General features: G+C 37.8%; 1 protein-coding gene across 2 annotated transcripts; it reads right to left on the reverse strand.

The window, feature by feature from the left end:
• Nucleotides 1-692: 692 nt before the first annotated feature.
• On the reverse strand, nt 693-25,678 carry rhpn2 (rhophilin, Rho GTPase binding protein 2). 2 transcript variants are annotated; one of them, XM_082148218.1, is made up of 15 exons: nt 25,463-25,678; nt 21,352-21,467; nt 16,604-16,732; nt 11,580-11,655; nt 11,055-11,132; nt 10,784-10,908; nt 10,281-10,447; nt 9,429-9,616; nt 8,334-8,490; nt 7,669-7,788; nt 7,380-7,574; nt 6,280-6,326; nt 3,623-3,769; nt 2,819-2,977; nt 693-2,473 (listed from the first exon to the last, which is right to left on the reverse strand). In XM_082148218.1, exons 1-15 carry the CDS (start codon nt 25,529-25,531, stop codon nt 2,231-2,233), a joined length of 2,016 nt encoding a protein of 671 aa, XP_082004344.1. In that variant the 5' UTR covers nt 25,532-25,678; the 3' UTR covers nt 693-2,230. The 2 variants fall into 2 exon arrangements, with proteins under 2 accessions (XP_082004344.1, XP_082004343.1); XM_082148217.1 differs by having other exon boundaries at nt 6,250-6,326.

Consider the following 25,678-nt stretch of genomic DNA (forward strand, 5'->3'; position numbering starts at 1 on the left):
ACACACATAACCACTGTGACATCACTGCTGGCGTTGGTAAGCAATCTCTCTAATAACCTAACCAAAGCCACACCATAAAATTCCCCAGTCTGTGAGTGATTTAAAATCCATTAGTCCACCACACCATTTTCACTGCCCAGATTCACATGCGCACACAGCACAACACAAACTATGCTTTTCCTTTAATACAAAGAGAAGAACAGAGTGTGAATCTCTTTTGCTCTGTTTTACTGAGGATCCTCAGTGCATGTTATAGAGGTCAATCGATCGTTATATTATTATGGTATTACAGCATTTTACTCTCTAATGGTGAGATTAATCCTTTCTGCCCTGCCTTTACATTGAGTTTCACATTCACGTCACAGAGGACAAGACTTTGAAATATATATTTTAGAATTCAAAAAGGAGAAGTGGGTAATATATGAATAAAACATAGTCATGTCATAATCTACATATTCTGCTGTGTTCACACTGCCAGTTATCTGTCTTAAAAAAAAATACAAATCGGAAAAATAAATTAGGGCAAAACTGACACAATCTGCTTTTTAACTGTCAAAACGTATTCATGCATGACCTGTATTAAGATATAACCACTTGCTTACGCAATTGTTACTTTTAACCAGAATTGGCATGGTTGGGATGATTACACAGTGAATGACCAACACTAACCTCTTACACAATAAGAACAGCCACAGCTTTGACCCCGTATTTTATTTAGATCAAAATTTACATATACAACATAAAAGTAGACAACAATATAGTTTGCATCATAATCCAGACATTTCCATAAACATATCCATTGGTAATCTACATAAATTGTAGACACAAGAGCAACTAATCAATATATCTGCTCTATTATTACTAACATTTGTAGCCAATTTCGGGCATTGATGCAGATTCTGGCTTGACCCTAAAGAAAAGGTCTGTGAACTTTAACTTTCAAAGAATCATTAATATGTAACCTTATAATATAAACATCCTCTCAGAACAGTGTTTGTCATTATAATTCCAAATGTGGCACTAACAGAAACATAAATGGTAAGGATACATTCATTAACAATAATAAAGTTTTTACAAGCAGGAGCGGAAGTCCAGTTAAATACAATGTTGTCAGTGTAGACTGTTGTAAGGCATTTTAAAGGCTTCTGACTTTCTAGGATTCTGAGAGGCAGTGTTTTCCACAAATAAATGAAAAGTTAAATATTATCAGTAAGACAAAAAAAACACATTGCCATCTGTAGCCTTTGAGCTATACCATATAAACAGAAGAGCGTACACCAAGTAACAGAAAGATATGTAACCAAAACAAATAATCAGGCCACAGTTTCACGATACAAAACCTAAATACTTAAAATGAATACATGTTTATATAGATATTTTTTCTCTTTATTTTGCATATAAATTATTTGATTATCAAATGTGTATAAAAATCTACTTTGTAGACAGTGAAATATTCCAACACTGAAGAAGTGCCAGGTAAAACACATGAAACAAAGGTTAAAAAAGAACAGCATTTGTATTCACTGCTATGTTCCATCCTTCTTGCTTGAATTTAGCAATAGAGTCCTATCATAGTATTTCGCTTCAGTACGAAAATACTTGAGTTACACCAAATCATATTACTGTTTGTATAGACATTCCAAGGCCAAAAGCTATTCACCATCCTCTCCTACATTCTGCTCTTCTACAGTGATTGACACAGGATTAGAATTCTGTTTCGATGATGCAAGATCATCACAGAAACCTGCTGTGGTGGTCTGTCTGTAAGCTACAGGCTCAAAAAAGGGCTGCATGTTAACTGACAATCTACCAGCCCTCATTTTAATTTGAAGAGGATGCCTGTTAATGCCACTAATTTGTGGAATTTTCCCAAAAAAAAGAAAAAAGAAAAATCCTTCATAACACCATTTAGCCATTCAATAAAACAAACCAATAAAAATGAAAAAAAATAAAAATAATACTTCGAGCAGCATACACGTCATGTTTTTATCTACTGATTTGTTAAAACACGTAATCATTCACCTTTAATTCATTGGCAAGATTTTCTAGACAACCAGACAAATGAAGGAACAAAAGTATAGCTTACACCTGTGTTTATAGGTCTGTGCAAAATGTACATTTTTATTTTCCATCTGTAATTTATCTGAATCTCACTAAAAATCTCTCCTCCTCTTCTTGCAATATAGTGTGCTTTTACACTATCAGCATACGTATATATCCAGTTTTGTGTTTAGTAGAGGGCGCTTTCATTATATGAGTTGGGATAGGTAGGTCTATTCCAGGGTCCATTGTAATCTGCAGTAGGGAGACTGAGCGTGCTGCTGCTCTTCTTGTTCTTGAGACCCCAGCTGAGGAATGATGGTTTTTTTGCTACCTTGCGAGACTTTGGGTTTTTATCATCCTCATCATGTGCCAGGCAGATCATGGAGTAGGTCTTCGGCAGACCGCCGCAGTATGTAGCACTCTTGGTGGGCTTCAGAAACAAATAGAGAGAGAGAGAGAAAAAAATTAAACCACCAACAACACTTATTCTGAATAAAACAGCATTTATTTGAAATTTAAATATTTTGTGACACTATAAACGTCTTTACTGCAACATGTGATCAATTTAATTCATCCTTGATGACGAAATATAAATCTCTTCTGTTTTTAAACCGTACTGACCCCTTTTGAACGGTAGTGTATTTATATTCATAACTATATTGTTGATATTAGCTCATCTAAATAAATATTATTAAATATAATTCCTCTTTGGGATATTAAATATAATTCCTCCACCAATGATAGGCAAAGAAAACCTTGAGAAAAAAGCAGTTACCATTGGCTGGCTGCTGCTATCCATCATGCTGACCACTCTGATGTTGACGCCCTCCTCATCCACATCCTTTAAAAGCTTCATAACGTCACTCACTCCCAGCCATTTGCACTCTGTGTCGCCCACAGCAACAATGTAATCTCCTTCTCTCAGTCCCTCAGCCTGGTGATGAAGAGACAGTGGAGAGAAAAAGAAACAAAGGAAAAACAGGAGAAGGTCAGAGAAGTAAATCACGTCCTGCAAGAGTGGCGCTTTGACACTTCAGATATTTATGGTAGGAGTTTATCGGCACGACCACACTGCTGTTACCATAGAGATGAGCTCTGAGAGGACTCGTTCTTGTGCTCCAACAAAAATAAAGTGAGTTATTTGTGGGAGACACACAGCTGCTTGAGACAGCTTGAGACTCATATGGTCAAAAACAGGTGCAGTGGGCGTGGATATATGTGTGTTTTGTTTTCATTTAATTGCTGTGGTCAAAGATTAAATCTACGTCAGCTTCAAGGACATTCACATGTATAAGAAGATTAATTGAAACAGGAAGTGAGTACCTCTTCTGATAATTGTCATGGCTATTAATTATTTATTTGCAATACAATGGAGGGGGGAGAAGTTTACAACAAGGAACACAAAAAAGGGTATGTTGACAAATGTCTCAGTTTATTTTTGTCCATACAGTTGTACACAGTGGTGTCCACTCTTGTTTTGAACACTATTGTTCATTATATGGACAAAAAAGTTCTTTAAAATATCTTCTTTTGTGTTCAACAAGCATTATTGTGTTTGTGTTTGTGCATGAACACTCACTGCTGCGGGACAAAGGGGATCGAGTGACTGTATCTGAACGGGCACATCTCCCTTCAGAGTGAATCCAAGGTCTCTGTCCTGCAGTCTCAGCCGGATGGTGCGCGGAGCTGACCATCTCTGCTTAGCGGAGAACACTGACAAAGGCCCCTGCACAACACAAATACAACAGCAATTCACTATAGCAACTCACCTAATTCAAACACACTCAGGGCGTTTGTAACTTTAGCCTGCCACCCTGGTTGTCCTTGGCTGTAAATCCAAACTGCTCACCATCCAAACATTTGGCTTACTGGCAGACTGACTTCACGCAGTATATGTGAATGGCTTTGCTCATATGGTGTAGAAGGTTTATTTAATATCATCATGAAAAGCACCGCCATCTGAGGTGATGTTCAGGTTGAAGCGTTTAAGGCAGTGGTTCTCAAACAGAGGGCACAAAAAGTTTTACTTCCAGGGGGGCAAAAAGAGCCTTCAAATTTAAATTTAGTTATATTAAAAATCTTAAAGGGTTAGTTCACCCAAAAATTCAATTTCTGTCATTCATTACTCACCCTCATGTCGTTCAAAACCCGTAAGACCTTCGTTCATCTTCGAAACACAAATCCGTTTCTGACCCCACAAAGGCAGCAATGTTATTACCACTTTCAAGGCCCAGAAAGGTAGTAAAGACATCAGTAAAATACTCCATGTTACTACAGTGGTTCAACTTTACTGTTAGTTTCCTATGCTGTTGACGTAGTAAACACAGTGCAGCACTTCCGGGTTCTACAGCAGAAAGGCGGCTCAGTATTGGCCAACACCACGACACAAGCGTGTGATGCTGACGCAGAAGCTGGCCAATGGTGAGCCGGCACAAACACAAACGAGAAAAAATAAATTTTTTTGTTTTTTTGCAAAAAAAAAAAAAAAAAGTACTCTCGTCACTTCATAACATAAAGGTTGAACCACCGTAGTCACATGGAGTATTTTAACAATGTCTTTACTACCTTTCTGGGCTTTGAAAGTTGCAATGACGTTGCTGCCAATGGCTGGTTCAAAAACCTTTCAGATTTCATCAAAAATATCGTGTTCTGAAGATGAACGAAGTTCTTACGGGTTTGGAATGACACGAGGGTCAGGAATGGCAGAAATTTCATTTCTGGGTGAACTAACTTTAACTGCAATGATAAAACACTAAAATAAAGATGTGTTATATTAATATTTTTTACCTTATTTGATTTTATTACAATAGAACTACCAGAGTTACATAGTGTATCAGCTTAGATAGGAGGGCCTCTCTGAGAAAAGGGGGGTATTTGAGTCAAAAAGTTTCAGAACCACTGGTTAAAGTGGTATATATGGTTGACCCCTGTCTCAGAAAGGTCATCTGACTTGATTAAGGACTTGCAAAGCTTATATGTTAAACTGACCTCCCCATGTTCTACGGAAATGAAATTTCAAGTAAGGGGTAATTTAAAGTGCCCATGGTAACTGTTACAGGATCACAGCAGTGGTTCTTTGAACTCTCTGAAGGTCACTCAGACATCTGAAGGTGGTAAAACTCAAATATACGCTTCCATAAAACTAACCACATCATAAACTCTGCCTCCTTCACCTGAATTAGCCTGCTCCCCACAGCCAGAGGGAACGGAATATACGTCACTGTGGTTCTCGAATGTTCCAGTTCTGTACACCAGATTTACAATTCTAATATTCTAGCACAGAGTCAAAACGATTCTTCCAGTTTCACAGAATCTACTGCAGACGAAGACTGTTTGTTACAGAAATCAAACTCAAAATAAAGACAAATGGGTCAATGAAATAAAGTTAGGTTGTAAAGATTATCTTGAACAAAACGTGTAAGAATCAGAAACATTTGTTGGTCACAGAGCTTATTTTCTGCAATAATCCAAAATACAATGGGAATTTTTTTTTTCGGAAATCAGAGTGATGCTTACTTCTGGATTAACCTAAAATCACTGCAACACTCTATAACAAAATTATTTACTCAGAGATATACATTTGACAATTATATAAACTTAATTACTAATAAAAACAAAGGTTTTAGGAGGAATCAAGTTTAAAAAAAAATTTAACAGCGCATCACCCCTCAACAAGTCATTCAATATGTGGTAGGCATCAATGTCTGTGGATAAATAGTGCAGGATGAGTTTTGTGCCAAAGTTAAATGCTTAGAGTTTCTACACCAAATACAAGTAATAGTAATAGTATAAACAAGGTTGATTTGAGTTTTATAGAGTCATAGTTTCAGGATGTTATAACACTCAGAAATTCAGATTCAAACCAGGGTTATTCATATTAGTACTGTAAAAGGAGTATCATACTCTACAGACTGACCAAACAGATTCCCCAAAAATTCTAAAATATACCTCAGCATCATCCCCAACTGGTTACAGTATTTTGGTTTTACAAAATAAATTAAAACCTCAGATTGTTGAGGTTATGGTCTGTTTGGCCAGTGTGTACAGGTCAAATAACATGGGTCTGTTCAACAGCACACATGCTCACATAAGATTTAATTATGTAAAACTATTCTGTGTACCAAGAAAGCTGCAAATTTGTACAAGCATTCCTGTGCTGTGAAAAGAGCTCGAACAGTTTTTGAGTAGAATTAGTAGCCCACATACCAGCCGATGGAATAGGTCTGTGACTTTCACCTTGATAGCAGCTGGAATCTCCATCTCAGCTTTCTTTTCCGTTTTAGCTAACAGAGAAGGAGTAAAACAATGTTACTGCATGTTTACAATGTCAACTGAACTTAGCACTTTTGTTCTCTACTGTAACATGCAGGTCGTGTTCTGAGAACACAGTTCAAAATGTGATGCTTCAGCGAAAACAAAACTCACTGTTGCATATAGGTTACTTTTAAGATTTAAAAACTACAGCAGAACTGTCAAAGTTTACATGAGCAAATAACATCAATCTCCAGTAATCCAATCATGTGATCAGGCGAGACAGAACATTTGTTTAAATCTGGAAGTAAAATGTATCGCAAATGTACCAGGACACATCCAGATGCATTAGTGTTTATAATACAAGTGTGATATGGTTACATGCGATTCCAACTAAAAGGGTGGTCACACTAGCCTGGGAAAACCCAGACAAACTTCCGGCAAATTTAGATTTGCTCTGCAAGTAGTCTGGCAAAGAGCCCATTCAAGCCGATTTCTAATTGTCCAAATCGAGGCACCAATCAGAAACGTTGAGGCGGGCTTTACACGATGGCGATCGCTCTGATTGGTTTTAGGTCTATCCAATTGCGCCCAGAGGCATTTGAGCGACGTCCGTTGGTGACGCCCCTTTGGAAATGAGTTATTAATGAAGCTTTGCCAGACCATAACTCAGTTATTACTGAGAATGGTCTGGTTTTAACCAGGCTATGGTCACACTGCACTTTTAGTTCCATTGATTTCCATTCATACCCATACAAATGCGAGAGACAGAAAACGTAAGTTCAGCACTCAGACCTGTAAATTTGTGAAGATTTTTGCCCAATAGAAAATTGATTCGTCATGGCATGACTGCTGAGCTAAATTAAAATAACACAATGCATCCATTTTGAGTGCATTATACATTGAATTCTGCTTTTAAAAAAGATGCTGCAGAATGTAACGTCATATTACAACCGTTGCCGTTTTTGCTAAATATTTGCATGCTCAAAGTCTAGTACAACCGTGGCTTAATACTGTATGTGGTCTGAGTGATCACATTGATTAAAACATTCTAAAACTGACTACCATGTCTATCTCTGACTTACAGATAATATCTGGTGCAAGCATGTAGTCCGTGAACTCATCTTCCTTATAATTTTGGTCGAACTTGGTAAGAGAGCGTTTGAGGCTAGCTTGCAGAATGTCACTCAGGATGTCCAGTTTTTGCAGGTGTCGACAGCAAGAATGTGTGCGGATGGCCTCTTCGTGTCCCATGATGGAGCGCTGCAGATGAGCTTTACCTGAGCAAACAGACAGAAAATATTAGTTCAGTGTGCTAAAGTGGAATATCCCAATCATTTACACCTGACAGGTATGCATGTATGAGTTTCACACCTATTCTCCGTCTGTCGTCCTTATTCTTCAGGATGTCAAGGGGAGAACGTCCCTCTGGCATGGCATCGTATAGTTGTGACAGAGCCTTCTCTTGTTTGTCCTCATCATCACTAGGCATCACTACACATACAGACACATACATCATCAACATTTAAAAACTGCATTGTTTTGTTCAATACAACAGGATACAATCCTGTAAATTTCATTTTATTCCACTAAGGCTATGTTAATTGTTGTGGCATTTACACATTCCATTATGCATTTACTCGGTCTGTTGAGCCCAAATAAGCTCATTAATAGCCAAAACTGTCTTTTATGGAGACGTAAAAACACAACAGAGGAAGAGAGGATGGAGGAGTGACTGTTTGAATAACAAAGAGAATGTTACATAATCCCATTAGTTCTGGCACAGTCCATCAGCACACTGTCAAAAGTAGCCGAGATACTGAACCTTCTCTGGCTTTCATCTGCCTCCCTCTTTACGTCCTCAAAAAAGCTCCCCAGAATAAAGTCCATTAAAGCACTGATACCTGAATCTTTCTTTACTCTCACAAGGAAAAGGAAACGGTTTCTATGAATGAGACACAAAGGTAACCTTTAAAGGTTCCAGTGGGCTGTCAGCCAAAAGGAGATGGCCAAGAGCTGTGATTGGCTGCTTAACTTACACTGGTGGTCAAGCAGAGCGGTGGAGACAAAGTAATGGGCCAGTGAGTTGTAGTGATTGGTCTTCAGATGGGACATGGTAGTCCAGAAAAAGGGCACGTTGTTCTTAATGGGGGTCTGGATCATGGACTGGTGAACTTGACTGTAGGTCTCCCCCACCTGAGAAAAGAAAGGAGAGAGGGGTAAATGTCACAACCACTCCAGACAGAGGAGTAACTGTAGGCTTTGGGAAAAGGCCTGCATACTGACAGGATCAATAGGTCATGTTTTTATACATATGTAAAAATGTCCCTTCGTAACGATGCCCCAAGGTTTAATTAAAACAGAAAGAATATCACAGCAAAATTCCGTGAATAATTTTTTTTAATAAATACACTACTTTTCCAAAAGTTTGGGGTCAGTACGATTTTTTTCATGTTTTTGAAAAAAGCGTCTTATGCTTTAAAAAGCAATATTGTAAAATATTATAATAGTATAATATAACTTTTTTCTATTGCAATATTTATTCAAATGTAATTTATTCCTGTGATGGCAAAGCTGAATTTTCAGCTCCAGTCTTTAGTGTCACATGATCCTTCAGAAATCATTCTAATATGATGATTTGGCACATAAGAAATATTTCGTCTTATCAACGAAAAAAAAAAAATTGTGCTGCTTTTTTGGTTGAAACTAAATATTAAGGATTTCAAGATTGTTTTGATGAATAGAAATTTCAAAACAACAGCATTTATTTGAAATAGAAATCCTTGGTATCTTTCTGGTCTCTTTTGATCAATTTAATGCATCCTTACTAAATAAAAGTTAACTAATTTAAATAATTTTTAGGCATCACTAATCTACACAATTCATTCTGAGATTTGCTAAAGATTACATTTAACAATGTTATGCGTGTTTTTTTTTTTTAAAACAAATAAGGGACCATAAGATGACAACAAAGCTAATCGAAATGTAAAAATAGGGAAAATGAGCATGCACAATTAAATATCCAATATCAACTAAGTAAATATTAAATAAATAAAAAACACTCCAATGTATTACTGATAGATCCCCACTGTAATATCACTGAATTCTTTAGTCTGAAAACCTTTAACAAGTACCTTGGCAGCCTCTTGTGCCATTTTGAGCAGGCTGAAGAACTCATTTCGGATTCCTGGCAGAGTGATCAGCTCAAACATACACTCCTGCGCCTGTGCTAGCATCAGCCGGATCAGCATGCTCAGCATTGCAGGACTCATATCATAACTGGGAGTGTGTGTAAATGTCTCCTTCAGGAAGTGCAGCACACCTACATCAGAACATACAGAAACAAAACCGGACAGGATTCAACATTACATTCAACATTATATCTACACAAACCAGTCCCCTTATATTTGCCAGTCCACTGCAGCACAGCGTAAATTAAACAGAAAATTCTAGATCATTTCTTATCAAACTTCCCAACATTATAGCTTATATAAAATAGCATTGTCATCTCTTTAATTTAATGATTTTGCAAACATAGAGATCTTAGAGATAAAAAAAAGACTTGTAGGACAGTGTGTCAATCAATTTCTGTAATAAATCAAAGCAACAAAAGGGGAGAGCGATCATATTTGGACTTTCTTTCCGGTGGAGATATACAAAACATTCTATGTGATGAAAGACAGCGGGGTTGGCTGTTTTGATAGCTTAAGAAAGCAAGCCAAATCTCTCTTTATGCTGCTGTTATTTTAAGGAGGTTAAAAACCAACACAAGCCACTGAGTTCCCATAAGCCTGTGACAGATCTGCTGTTGAGGGGGAAGAATTACGTCATGTTCACTCCACCTTAAAACACAATCAGAACCTGAATACACGTCTGTTCTCATGAGGCAGGAGTTCAACCATGGTTCATCATGGATAGTTTTGGATACCTTACCTTCTCACAGACTTATCTGCATATAAGAAGTGCATCTACTCAAAACCTCTCACCTGCAGATTTCTGGAAGGCAGCGATGGCGTCCTCAAGTCCAGCTTGTGTCTGTCTGTCGGCACGGGTGCCAATCTGGGAGTAGAGAGCTGCCATGTTGAAAAGCATGCTGGCTTTCTCCAGAGAGATGTTCTGCTGGCACACAGGCATGCCGGTAAAGGAGTCATACCTGCGTAGGCACAAAACAATGTGTGTTAAAACTCATGTGAGGCTTTTTTTTTTTTTTCGGTTGCAAATGTAGTGCTGTGTTGATAGGAATTGCATTCTATATGTTTATTAACAGTTCCGTTAATTCTCTCCAGCTTTTTAATGATGACACCTTTTCTTTATTTATCCTGTCATCTTCCTTTGTCTCTAGGGTAATAAATGAAACAAAAAGCTGATGTATAAACATAGAAACAACAAAGGCAGCCTGACAGTCCAGTCAGACCAGTTGTGTGTTTCCTCTGAATGAGTTGTTTTGTTTACAGCTGATACATACTGGTGTGGTCAAGATGCAACCTACCATGTGAAGAAAATACCAAGCTGGCGTGTAGGGGAGAAAAATCGAGTCTCCAAGAAGGAAAGTTGACTGAAGTAGTTGGCAAGCAAATCCACACCAGAAGGATTACGACTGGGGGTCCGACAGGCCTGAAACACACACATTGATCTTTGATAATACCGGTCTCATTGGTTAGCCTTGTGCATCTGTTTTTACTGATCAGATTTATGTTATCCTAAATTTCTATTTCAACCGAGAATCGAACCTGGCACCTTTTACAGATGTTGTATCATACCTGTCTCAGGTCCATCAGGTCATCAATCTGATCCTGAAAGTTTGAGCCATCTTCACTGTAGTGTTCCAGCATGAAGTCCTGTTCAAATAAAGCATTTCCATATCAATTCATTGATAATGTCAACGCAAACACAAAAAGGCCGCAGTCACGTATTCACAGGTCTGTTCTCCTTGTTAAACTTGTCTGAAAACAGATGTAACAATAACACTGTGTCATAGATTCACCTGCATTGCTATGTCATTACAGAGCTAAATTACAGGTTGAAAGCATCTGATTGATCCTTGTCTCTCAACAAACATCTCAACACCCACTTATTTATAAGATAATAAATGCCATGCATCAAACATCACTGTAGACTTTCAAAACAGCAATTAACGTTTTATTGAGTCTTTGGCTTCCTTGTTTATTACTCTGTGACCTACTTTCTGTTTTCACTAAGAAAAGCTTTGAGAATCATGAAAGCCACCTAACTCAACGCCTGATAACTGAGGTAAACATTGAGGGGTCGTCGTGAAAGAAACTGACCTTGAGAGGAACAGAGAAATCGACATCCTTTGTCTCCTTCAGTCCCAGAGGGATAAGAGGGATGCTGGCTGTCTCTCTGTAAAATGAATACAAAGAGAGAGTAGAAATTAAATTTAGAAAAACCAAAGGAGAACACTTTCAGTATTTCAGTAGGAAAGAATAAGGCTTTAAGGCTGACTCACAAAGGCCAGACCCACTAATCTGTGTGTGACTCAGAACTGAGACATGCTTGTGTATGTGACCCCTTTCACACATTACAAATACTATGACGATTCTCTGCAAGTTTCAATCAGCTCTAAGACTGAAATAGCTGATACCCGAGTAAAGGATGGTTTACCATCACAAGCCTATTAATCTACTTGCGTCATAGAAAAATATTGACTATTAAAAAAAATTGACCTAAGAAAGAGGTGTCTGTGTGTGAGTGGGTATGTCTGGTACATTTTGTCTGATCAAACTTTGTAAACTTCAGCACAATATAATTATATGCATGTTGTCATTGCATTAACTACAGTGCTTGCACTGGTGGGGCATTAGCTCAAAGCAGGCTGGGTGAAGACAGACTAGAGAACACATGAGTGTGAGCTGATGAGAGGCAGTCCTGGTCTGTCCTGATTGCATCTAGATGACAGATAACAGTGCAGCACCAGTGTGGTTCTGGGAAATGTTTGTGAGAAATATTGCCGAACCAGAGGAAATGACAGTAACTAAATTCTCTATGCCTAAAAAAACCAACAAGTCAGAATTTTTGTTAGACTGTAAGGACATTTATGATGTTATTAAATATTTCTTTCAAATAAATGCTGTTCTTTTGAACTTTCTATTCAGAAAAATATATTACAATAGAAAACCGTTTTTAAATTATAATATTTCACAACATTACTGTTTTTGTTGTTTTTCAATAAATTAAATGCAGCCTTTTAAAACATAAACAAAATCTTTCCAAATTTAAACTTTTGAACAGTAGTGTATGCTAAAAACTTTTTAACATTGGAGTTATAAATTGATATTAATGTATTATGTAAAAACAATGAACAATTATATATTTATAAATAATCTAGATTAATAAATGCTGTATAATTTTTGTTCATTGTTATCTAATCCATTAACTAAGGTTACCAAAATGAACCTTGTTGTAAAGTGTAACCAAGTAATTAAACACAAAAGGCAGGAGAAGATGTGTAGAAAGAAGTTTGTGTAATTCGGTCGTTCAAATTCTGGAACAGATTACTTGTTGCAGGCCTAGATATAAGAACTCTCTCAAACTGGAAACAAAGTTCATTTCAAACTCCTAGAGAATAACAATAACATTTCCATGTTGCAAGTTTAGCACTGAATCACACATCACAACAACATGTTGACATCCGCCATGTTCTTCAGTGCACTATGTAATAAGAACTTCAAAGAACGCAAACCAATCACGGTGCAGAGAACATTAACTGCAGTGATACACAGAGAACAGAAGACAGGTTTGTCTGTACACTCTTCAAGCCATGAGAAAAAAAAAGTTTGTTTCAAAAACAGACAGAGAGGGATAGAAGGGGGGTGCATGGCATGAAAGAAATGAAAGAATGCAGTTCTGTACTTATACTGATACACACACACACACACACACACACACAGTAAGCTGGAAGCCAGGTGCAAAAGAGAATGCCACATTGTGTGCAGCTACAGGAAGACCTTGTTCTGTTCGGTCTTCTGTGCATGAAACACCGGTGATAACACTGCACCAATGGGAATATTCCTTTTCTCAGACTCATCATATTCAGGAGGTGATAGGCTTTGTTTGTTTTACAGGACAAATAAAGCGGGTTTGTAGAAATTTGAAGAAACACATTTGCAGTGAGGAGGAAGAGAGTAACCGGAGATTCTGGAGAGAGAGAACGCAGGCTGGTATGCATAAGCCCTTCAAAGTCGAAAAGCACAACCACAAATATACTCAACAAATACAATGTCTATCCAAAACGGACACACCTACTGCTTTATTACTGCTATTAGTACCATTTTAAAGCAGCAGTACATTATCAAAAGTATGCAATGACACAAATGAAAGTATTGGAATCATGAAGGGACCAAAATCAAACGAACTGAAACTTTTAGTTTCTTCAGAGTCGCCACCTTTTGCCTTCTACCTATGTTGGGGTTCTTTAAACCAACGTCAGACACCTGGGATGCTTTTTAGATGGAATAAAAATTTAAACACTTGTTGGTAACTTGAATTTGGATTTAAGCATAATTTGAGCCAAACCCATCTGTTACAGGACAGATCATAGCATAGGAGATTTAAAAGATTATATTCATCGACAAAACAAATTTTAAGTTTAATTCAAAAGATCTAAGATTATGAGAAACATAAATTCAGTCAAACCTGTGCCTTTGTTAAACTGGGACAGTTCACCGAAAATTAAGACAAGAGATGATATTTTGATACAAAATTGTGTTGTTTTTTTTTCACACAAATGGTGTTGTTTTGGACCCTACTGAATTTCATTATAGGGATTAAAACATTCTTCAAAATATATATTTTTTGTGTTCAGCAGAAGAAAGAAAGTCATACAAGTTTGGAACAACACTGTAAGGATGAGTACATTTAAAAAATAAATAAAGATAAAGGGTGGGTGGATTTTCATTTTTGAGTGAACTATCCCTTTAACACATACCACACTTTTACTTCAAAAAGAAAAAAAGGGAGATTGTTTCTCATGTTTACAGCTTTAAAGCGAGTTATAATTACGGATGTAGGTCAAGGGTTCAGAATCCGGTGCAGATGTCTTCAGGAGGTTTTTCTGGTTTACTATGAACCCTTCAGGCACAGGGGATAAACACTCTTTCATTAGTGCCTGGCCTAGAGGAACAAACCTCAGACTGTAAGCCTCAACATGTTATGAAGCTAATGCTGATGAAGAACTAGCAGGGTTTGAGCTGAAAATATGTCTGAGCTTTCTTAGAGCTGAGAAAGACGGCTGTTCACGTGCAGAGGGTGAAGCAGGCCAAAGACACTCAAGGGTGCGTGTACGTGTACACACTCTCACTCACAGTGGTCTGAGAGGCAAAAGAGGGCTTAGAGAGGATTTAAAGAGGACTAGAATCCAACTGTAACCAAGGAAACACACTCCAACCTACAAAATAAACAAAACATACACAGCATGATGGTCAAAAAAGCATGACTGCAGTGCCACTAATGAATCCTTTCATTTTGGCTGCAGGGTTTACTTTGTATGCCTAATGAAAGAATCACTAAAACATCCTTGAATACAGAGAACGTGTTTTCCTCTCTCTATTGCCATCTATCTGACGGTATGACCATTCTAAGCCAAAACATTTTTTCACATATGATGATTCTGACAGAATTTAATGCCAGTAAGAGAATGTCAAACTTGCTATAACTGTGATACCATGGAAAAGGAAGCAGAAACACAAAATTAAAAAGAAAACTTGAACACACTCCTGCACATCCTCTTCTGACACGTGAGAGGAGACACGTGGCATGTGTGTGAGAAAGGAGGATGAGCCTGAGGAATCACGAGAATCATCAACCTGTCAACCCACCTCTGCATAAACCTGTCTGACCAGTTGTGTGGAGTGGAGTCTCTATCTATTGGAAATTTGATTCATGTAAAGAAACTCGAAAAGATGTACCCAATTGACCAATGAACCTGCAGTCCATGTCTTGTCTTCTCTTTAAATTGCAGTCAAGTTTAGGTTATTTCTCAACTATAAGGGTAGATAACAATGGAGGGAGCATTGGGTAGCATAAGTAGAAGAGACCCTCCAATCAACCTTTTTCCTGAACACAGAAGCCTCCTTTACATTTCTGGTCTTCAGTGTTTCTAGCCAAATTAGCATATTTTCCAAGCTATGAAATTGTTTTGTTTTTTAAAAGCAAATCCGTCATGGTACCATCACTTACAGAGTCGCAATGACCATATTTGTCAGTGCCTCACCCACCCGAAGTTAGCTACATTGAAAACTGATGGGCGCTCATATCCTACACTGCTCCCGATCGGTGAAGTTCTGGGGTTTTTGCTGTCAAAATGATAATAGCGCACATATACCTTTCATGGGGAATATTTTAATTTAAAGAGATAGTTCACCCAAAAATTCAAATTCTGTCATCATCTACTCATCCTCAAGTTTGTTGCAAACCTGTATTCATTTATTTCTTCTTCTGAACACAAAAGAAGATATTTTGAAGAATATGGGTAACCAAACAGTTAATGGACCCCATTGACTTCCATAGTCTGAAAAAAAAAATACTATGGAAGTCAACGGGGCCCAACTATCCCTTTAAGTGCTGCGAGACATAAAATGCATAAAATGTTATGCTTTGATAAAATGAGACATAAAATTCTTTGACATAAAATGCAAGGCAATTATTCTTTTTTTTTTTTTTTTGCTGGTGCTCAAAACATATTTTGCAGGAATTTCTTCAGTTTATTGCTGTTGTTGTGGCAGTCATGTGGCAGTGACTTAATACTGAAACAGAAATTGCAATTGTATTTTCTTCACTATTGTGACGTATATCACAATGTTGTTGTTGTTTGCTAATTGCTGCGATCTCATTCGAATGACTGGATTTTCTTAAACTTCCTAGTACTGGAAGGCCTTATGACTGTGTAGCAGGAGCTCACAATATTCCTTCTGAGATACAAGTCATAATCGCAGGAAATTTATGTGCATGCTTACATGGAATCTGTAGCCACAGAATTTCCCAAAAAAGCTTTGCTGATTTTCGCAGTATTCAAACATCTATCCTCTATGACCTCCTAGATCAGTAGAGAAAATATGATAATACAGGGAAGTGAACAGGGAGTTCAACAGGGAGTCTGCTCTTATATCATTTTGCACGCAGCCCTTACATTACTGTAATTCATCAGGGAGGCTCTGTGTGTCCAGATAAACTGGACATGTGCGTGAGTAGAACTTGTGCATCCTTTTCTCTAGAATGGATCTTAATCTGCCTTGAGTAAGTTCTCACTGTATCTTTCTTCATCCTAATCAGTGCTATGTGTGCGTGTACTTACTGTACGTTCTGATACACTTCCACAGAGCTGTTGAGTCCTTCCAGCTGTTCCATAAGAAGCTGTAGATCTGAGTTGACATAACTCAGCTCCAGCACCACCTGCTCCCGAACCTTATTATTGGACGTCGCCCTTGAGAAAGAGAAAGAGAGGGAGAGAGAGGATAAGCAGAGGTCATATCTACAGTAAGTCACAACACTGCACCATTCGCACAATTTCACAATGTCTCTGGTTTGAAATGTCCTGCTAGATCAACATCTGCAGTACAGAAGGGAGAGGCTGATAAGAATGTAGCTTTTGTTATTTTGTGTGCTTACTGGCACATGATAGAAATAAGTGGCAAGTGTGCAGTACAGCCATGCTTGTCAAAGAAAGGCTTTATAATTAAACCACACAGTCCTGATAAAACACTCACTAAATAGGAAAAAGAGATATGCCTGACTAAAACCAATAAAACACCACATTATAGAGAGACAGACGAACATTTGCATTGCGGTCCTGTTTCATCTGTGACTTCTATTCTAAAATCTTGTCAATGGGAGGAGGTGAGGTGAGGCCAGGTTGGACTGGAGACTTGAGCTCTTATTATTCACACAGGCAACATCACACACAGTTGTAAAATAGAACAAATAACTTTGTTCCTTTTTAATCGCATACCTTGTGGTTCTAACAAACACCCTCAACAGAGGAAAAAATGACTACCAAGACACCTTTATTACATGCATGTACTACTACTACTAACAGGATGTTCTTTCATTTTTAAGTAAATATAACTCATGAGTCATGTTTTCCATTATTTAATACCTAACACCTCCCTCACTGATGGGATCGCATCACATTGAGTGAGAAATTAACCTCTCTCTGCTTTTCACGTCTTCTATTATATATAATGCAGTGGTTCACTTTCAACAGCAGAAGGGCTCTACATGTTTTTTTTTTTAAATACACATCTTAAAGTCCTCATGAGGTAGCCTTTATACAGTATTATTCTGTACACAAACGCAAAAGCACATTGGCAGGGCAGGATGTTACAAAATTAGCACTCAATGAAACCGGTTGGGCATGTAGGCTCACTCAAACAAACACACAAGAATGTGGATTACAGCCACTTAGATCAGAAAGATAGGTACGCGACGACACGTACCTATAGATAGGTTTCTCGACGCAGAGAGAGAGAGAGAGAGAGAGAGAGAGAGAGAGAGAGAGAGAGAGAGAGAGAGAGAGAGAGAGAGAGAGAGAGAGAGAGAGAGAGAGAGAGAGAGAGAGAGAGAGAGAGAGAGAGAGAGAGAGAGAGAGAGAGAGAGAGAGCATTGGCATGTGGGGGAAGGGATTTTAATAAAAGCAGATGACATCCTTACAATCAATCTATTATGTGGTCCCTTCTCCCATGAACCACTAACCTCTGAGACCCATGAATGAGAGAACATTCCAGATCACCTCTGAACATAAGAGCAGCTATGAATGGATGGAGAAGAGATTGAGCAAGAAGCCACACCCCATCCCAATAATAATGAGCTCAAGCAAAGAAAAACACTCAGACATCCGGCTCTATTGAAGGGCTATAAAAATGACTCATGAATATCATTAAAATACATACAATCTTTAGATCTGACTCACACATTAAACACAGAAGTAATTACGGTAGAGTGTTTCACTGAGTTATCGACAGAGAGATCCTCAGGCTTCTGCTGACATGTCTGTGTACGTGCCTGCGTGGACGTGTAAAACAGGCTGACAAAAGACCTCAGGGCCATTTGCACACCCATCAAAGCATTGCAATGACCTCACTAGTGTAGCTGTCACAACCGTCACCTGTTGACTAGATCTAGAAACATTCCTTCGAGATTAAAAGCACCAAACTGCTTTATGCCTTGTATCTGCTTGGATCCAGCCTTGTTTCAGTCAGCCAGCTCACAATATCCATCCAAACGCCAGCCAATCTCAGATGACAATAATTTAACCAACATTGATTTTAGCCCCAACATATCATCAACCCACAGAGAGTAAAAGAAGGGAGACTCACTTATAATTTCTTAGTCAAAAGAGCTTGTCCAAACTGTATTGTTCTATTAAGATTTAAAGCCACTTTGATGTCAATGCCAATCAAATGCTCTGCTCCAGGGACCAACCCAGCAGCAGGTGTGTCCTTCAAAACCATGGAGACAACAGACACACTTAACGTCCCCATGGCGACCGGTTTGTGCAATGTTACAGTGTGTGCTTATCGTACAGGGAAAAACATTGGGATCTTTTGAGAGAGGTAATGTAATGTATCAGCTGTGGTTTTCACAACAAGATGCAACTTCAGTTCTGTAAACTTCACAAATGTCTGTCCTCTCTGAACGAACATGGGTGTTCACTGAAAAGATGGCAGTGCTTCTCATCGGCTCACATTTCATTTAAATAAATGCTTCCTTGAACAGAACTGATAGAAATCTGACAGACAGTCTAGCACTGGCCAGTTGCAATCAGGCAAATTATGTCCTACAATCAAACCAAAGTACAATCAGAGCTTTCGTGTCCTGACACAATTTGCATCAACAGTTACAATATTCAAAACCATAGATAAACTTTTCAGCAGCTGAAAGAAAATAGGCAAAAATATACGTAGATTACTGTTCAAACTTTTGATCAGTTTTTTAAAAAAGAAATGACTAATTTCATTCAGCAAGAACACATTAAAGTCTTTAAAAGTGACTGTAAAGACTTTTAAATTGTTACAAAAGAAATCTGGTTCAAATAAAATGAAATCTGGTTCAAATAAAATGCTGTTCTTTTCTCAAAAAATATATTAGTAGCACTGTTTTCAACATTGATTATAATAATAATAGCAATAATAAATGTTTCTTGAGCAGCAAATCAGCATATTAGAATGATTTCTGAAGGATCATGTGACTGAAGACTGGAGTAATGATGCTGAAAATTGACATCACAGGAATAAATTAAATTTGAACATAATAAAATAGAAACACTTGAATTATATTAACATTTCACATTCAGTCTTTTACTGTCCTTTTTTTAACAAAAAAACGCAGCCTTTGTGAGCATAGGAGACTTCTTTAAAAAAAATTATAATAAAAAAAACTCCAACTAAATAAACAGTTATTTTGAGGTAATGGCATTCTGTTTACTGCGCATCATAAAAGTGTGTGCCAACAAATGTATGACTGCTCAACAGTGACACATGCATAATCAATTTTGTCAATAAGCCATACCAATTGAAGAAAGGGATTGTACTAAATTAGAAAAATATATGTTATATTACTCATTTTATCATTTTTGGTTTAGGTTTTCAGCCTAGTAGGCCCAGAATTTTCAGTTTCCAAATTCTAATTCACAATGATTCATTTTAGAAACACCAATGCCATTAACATTCTGTGAACAGATGTGTTCTTTTGTATGAAAACATTCTTCCTTGATGCCATATTAGCGTGCTACAGAACACCAGAAAGGTGACACTAAAAAATGTTTTGCATAATACTTTGCATTTTTAGCTAGACAGTTTTTTCCTCACTCGTCTGGTTCAGCTATAGTAGTACGCATGGCTGACCAGCGGTTAACATACTTTTCAAAATAAACTGATCTAAGCAAAGCAAGTTTTTTTTAAGAGATTAAAGGGGAAAATATTACTTGATCTCTGGCAAAATGGGCTTTCAATAAAACGTGGCTGCCTATACAGTAGAAAGTCGAAAAGTTTTTTTAAATTGGTGCTACCTGACTAGAGAAAACAGAAAACCTTCCCTTTTGCAAAATAGGTAGGAAAACTACAACACCCATAATGCACTCGCATGTTGCCGTCCAAGGCCACTCCCACCAGTCTGCTATGGATATGCTTGACCAGGGTCAAAAACCACCTTGCTTTTTTAGGGAATACTTCTTTGCAAACTTTTAGTGATGATGATGGTGATGGTGTTGAAGGGGGGATTAAAGAAACTGTCATTCTGTCAGTTCCGCCCAAAAGCAAGACATTGTCGTGCACAGGTAAGAATGCTGTGGCCACAGTGTTCCGTTTTTACCATAATGCTGTTTAAAGAGTAGAAATACAACTATACAAATGATACAATTTTCAGTGATAAACCTACCCTTACAACTGTTTTGTTAATAACTCTCTGTCAATCCGACTGTCCGAAGGATAGGATATAAAAATGCGCAAGTATAATCTGTAGTTTTCAATGTCCTAGTTCTAGGCTCCATTGGTATCTATCAGGCCCTGAAAAATCTCACATATAGCATATTCCCAGCCTCTTTAGTCATCAGCTTTAACAAAGGCACAATGTTACTGTGTCTATCATCAACTCCAAATCTAAAGGTAAAAATGCTAAAGGCACACCTGACAGGTGAGATGAGAGTGCAGATGAGCTCCAAACACTGGCTTTTGCACACATACAAACAGACAAATTCTTTGACGACAGGCTTCTGACTGAAACCTCACCTCAAAAAGAGCAAAGGATTCCTCCAAAACAGGGAAATTATTTACTTGACAGAGCCAGGGCTCTACGGTCTAGTGCCAGATACTTCAAGACAGATGTTATGTAACCAAAGCAAAACAGTGAATGAAAGACTACAGAACTTTATTTAAAAGAAAAATTTGTTTTGTCAATGATTGAAACATTATTGGGTTATTTTGGGAAAGATGTCCTGCATTTGTTTGCATATCCACCCACATGCCCGTAGACAAACATCATAGTTGAGGGTGATAGATGAGCACTTGCCCTTGTGTTTGTGTCCACATATAAGTGTGCTTGACTTACTTGAGAAGGTTCTCTGCTCCAGCTCTCATCCTCATCTGTTTGATGATTTGCTGGTTGAGAAGCGCTCTTTTATTCTGCAGTTTACTGCGCCCAGTCTGAGCAAATGGATTACATCCCTGTCAGAGAAAGAGATGGAGAGAAAGAGATTAACAACAACTTACATGGCTCTTGGGGCGAGGACTACCTATTGACAGCTAATATAAAATGAATTTATTGGCTGTTTTTATACACTGTGAACATTTCAGTCTTATAAACCACAACTGCAATGCATTCCATAATTCCTATAAAAGATAAACACACAAGCACATGCCAGCCGACGTCTCACGTCAGTAAGGTGTGGCGTACACAGTACATGCTGTAAGGAGATCAATTTCCTACCCAGACACGCCTATAGAGAGTATCTATCTGTCATAAATCTGATAGCTGAGGGAGGAGGTCTGATTTATAGGAGGCTGGTATCTATCTAGATGGATAAAAACGCAAACTGGTTACTGCTCTTATCGTGACAAACATTCTATGAGATCCTACTGTGAAAACATAATGTCTATTTCTGAAAATACATAAACTAGCTATGACTGAGTACACAGGAAAGAGCACCAGCTTTCAATGATGAAGTTATCTAACTTTTTTATTTCATTATAGCCCAGTCCTAATAAGTTATACAAAACTGACCGCTTGATATACATAGCTAACAGTTACTGATACTGACTGCTGTTTGTGTGAACAGCAGATATAGTTTATTTCAATCTTATGGTAATTTAATGTTTAAAAGTGGCTACTGACATTCACACAGTCACTGTTTAGGATCGACAACTATACTAAAAGTGTGGTCACATTTTCCATTGTTAGCAAAATGTCACGTTCATAATCCTGTACCTTCAATAGAAATCCATGTGATCAGGAATTTCGAGTGAGGGCAAAAAATGTCCCAGCATAGATTTCACATCGGGTTCAAGTGGATCATATGAAGTAGCCATGGAATGCTGTTTGGTTTGAAGGTGACCTCTGTTGAGTTGTGCTTCATGCATTGCTATGCTATTAGAAATGGACAATGGACTGTTTGCTCACAAAATTTCACCCAAATCTCACTAATGTGACTCTTGAATTGTAATGTTACAAAAACAGGTTGAATACCATCTGTAACCAAAGTCAATACTATTTTCTATTCTTGCAACAGCCATGAATAACATCTGGAAGCACAGATACAGAAGTAAATGTTAAAGATGGTGACTTTCATACTACCTGAAAGTCTTTTAATAATGATTACTATCGAGGTTTATCTATCAAATCTTAATTAGCAGACTTTGGCGTCACAATGCTTTATTTATAAGTGCAGATGAGTACAGCTCTGGTGGAAGAGAGACATTAAATGCATCTAAAAGTGTCAGATAACACGCAGCTCATATCTCCGTCTCTATGAGTTACCAAACCCCCCCCCCCCCCCCCCCCCCAAAAAAAAAAAAAAGACGCAACACACGTGAGATACGAACATGTGCAGTGCAGAGTGTCTCTCGTATTGCATGACATGACAGACTAGCTGCCTCGTGAGGGTTTGTTCACACAATATAGGTTGGCCGAAATGCACAGGAAATTTAAGCTAGTCAATTTAATTATATAATTTGGTTGTCACTTTTGTTAATAATCTGACTGAATGTGAATGTAGCAACCTCAAACAAGAAAACCATAGTCTGCTGCAGTGTAAACATTGGCTGTCTCTCAATAAATGCAACAGTGGTTGTCAAAGGGACCAGACGTGACCTCTGCACATTCTAGAATACCGACCAGGGCAATGTTTAGCGAAGCAGATCCAAAGAGCTGCCAGCACAACTGCGTTACACAATCACACAGCAATTACCCTGGACTAACAGTGCAGACAGAGCCGAAACAAGGACCTAATCAAACCAGGGCACAAATGAGACAGAAAACAGGGCCTCAACTGAGTTGTATAAGTGTTCAACATTTTGCAACTGTTATATATGGTGGGGTATCCGCACAAATATGAGACTACGGTAACAAATGTTAATTTCTATTCTCAGCCTTGAGATAGCCAATGACTAACCGTTCTGTCTCAAAGTTGGACTACACAGTAAACATTAAAGAATTAGCAACAGGGAGTATAAGCCATTCTGATGAATTTTTTCATTTTAATTTAAGACACACTCTTTCCTTCTTACTCATAGCTGATCGGTCACTTTACGTAATGCTATGAGATGTTCAGAAGCCATGTTATACTAATCCTAAATCACAGAACAGCTTCTCTTGCCTATGCCAGGACATGAGATGGGAGCATCTGTGTTTCATTAATGTTTGTGGTTTGGCTATACACTGTCACTGGGCAGATGCAACACTAATAGGAGGAAAACTGGGAGAAAAAATGCTGAATCTGCGATTCAGTTTCTCTAAGCAGTGCAGCCCAAGCAGGATCAGCTCAGGAGGAAATGGACCAAAACCACATCACCGGTCTGAACCAGCTCCCACCTGGTAACAGGCCTGAAACCTTCTCGCTGCAGACGGCGACCACACTCATTTTAAAAAAAAATCATGTAATAAATGAAAATGAGACATAGGAAATGTACTAAACAAACCAAAAACTGCATTTCCTCTAAAATCCAATCAGCTTTGCAGTACCATAACCATATCTGCCCACACTGATTCAGAAAACCCAGTCTGTGATCCATTTAGCTTTTTTTTTTACTTCCCATTCGTGTGAAAGCGCCTTCAGATAAACATTCAGACAGAAACTGTAGAAACCAATCACTATGCAGGCCAGTTTTACATCAACCACTTTAATATCAATAGGAAGCCCTGAACAACAAAGCCCAATTGATACACTCTCAACACAAAGAGAGGTGAGCTCAACAGAGTTACACAATTTAACAATAGACCTCTTCAGCTGCCATTCACATTAACAAAACTAAATTCCATCCAGAGTCAATGATAAATGTCAGAAACCTGTCATACATTAGGCTACTCTTCCAAAACTCAACAAACACATACAGTATATGTACACACAAGAAGACACAAGATAATAAATATTGATATGTGTGAAGAGTAATACCGAATACTGTAGTCCAGTCACTCAATGGTTTATTTACAAACACACTGAGACAATTTCACCATGATCAATGCAGAACCTGAATTTAAAGAAATCAAAGTTGTCCAAATAAAAAGACAAGAAAACGCCAAAAACAACTCTTTACACAACTTGCTTACAAATAGGCCTAATTCACAATAAATAACCACAGTTTCCCCCAACATAGGATAGTAGGGTTAGGTGTAGTATCTATATATTTTTTATAAGAGCAGTAGGCTAACTCTTAATGTATTATTGTTATGGAGTAAAAATGTAATGCATTCAGATGAGTGAGATGTGTTCCTCCCTGATATCAGTTTCAGTTTTTCTTAATAGCATATAGCCTACATTCACTACGTTTCATTGCCTTCAAATGGAACATTGTTTGAAGCACAAAACTGGGCAGGATATAGAATAACAATTTTTGTAAATAATGAATTAAAATTACTTGGATAAAAAAAATTATGCTAACTTAGTAACTAATTAATTATCAAAACAATCATAGTTGCAGGCCCTCCTAATAACAATTTATTGCAGTAACACTACCTGGAGTATGGTTAGCATGTTTTTTTTGTTTTTTTTTGTAAGGGACATTGATATAAAAATAATAATTAAGAAACCAAACTAATATGGTGAATAAGGTGAATAAAATACTGAAATTAGTAGTAATCATTCAAATAATAAATGATATACATGGTTAATTGTTTCTGAGTCTAACTGTCTTCGCTTGGCATTGTTTTGTTTGGGCAGCAGAGCAGATGTGTGTTCATCTCCAACAGATCCTGTTACAAACACCTTATCGTGAAGAAAGGAGGCTAAATGCCTCGTCCTTCACTTATTATCTACACTTCACGTCTTACAACTCATGAAAGAACATAACAATAAGTCACGAATCTTTTCAAAACGACACTAGCAAAACTGCAGTGATGCTACATACATCTAAGACCGTGACAAATAAAAGGTCTTGAGGAATTTAACGTCAGCTAACTTTACGGAACCTTCGAGAAAAACAGAAATTAAACTTCGAGTCTCTCTTACCTTTTTGAAGTAGCCATTCTCCACCGGTCCGTTGGTCTTGCACCCATTGGGAATAAGAGTGTCCGTCATTTCTGAATTCTCAACCGATGGCCTCGATGAAATTCAGAAAGCAGAAGTCGTAAGAAGTTCCAGCAGCTCAACAGGTGTGTGTCTCCAGTGAGATCTCAGATATCTATTGATGCTCCACTGTTGTCCAAACTCTCCTAATCACATTCA

Source organism: Leuciscus leuciscus, assembly GCF_965113295.1.
Source record: "Leuciscus leuciscus genome assembly, chromosome: 2".
Lineage (NCBI taxonomy): Eukaryota > Metazoa > Chordata > Actinopteri > Cypriniformes > Leuciscidae > Leuciscus > Leuciscus leuciscus.

What these genes read in the sequence shown, in the direction of transcription:
- rhpn2 (XM_082148217.1), bottom strand. Translation starts at nt 25,531, where the DNA reads ATGACGGACACTCTTATTCCCAATGGGTGCAAGACCAACGGACCGGTG. An exon ending in GCTTGCACCAGATATTATCT is followed by an intron (nt 6,327 to 7,379) that starts GTAAGTCAGAGA and finishes CTTCTCTGTTAG; the next exon opens with CTAAAACGGAAAAGAAAGCT. An exon ending in CAGACCTATTCCATCGGCTG is followed by an intron (nt 3,770 to 6,249) that starts GTATGTGGGCTA and finishes TGTGTTGTGCAG; the next exon opens with GGGCCTTTGTCAGTGTTCTC.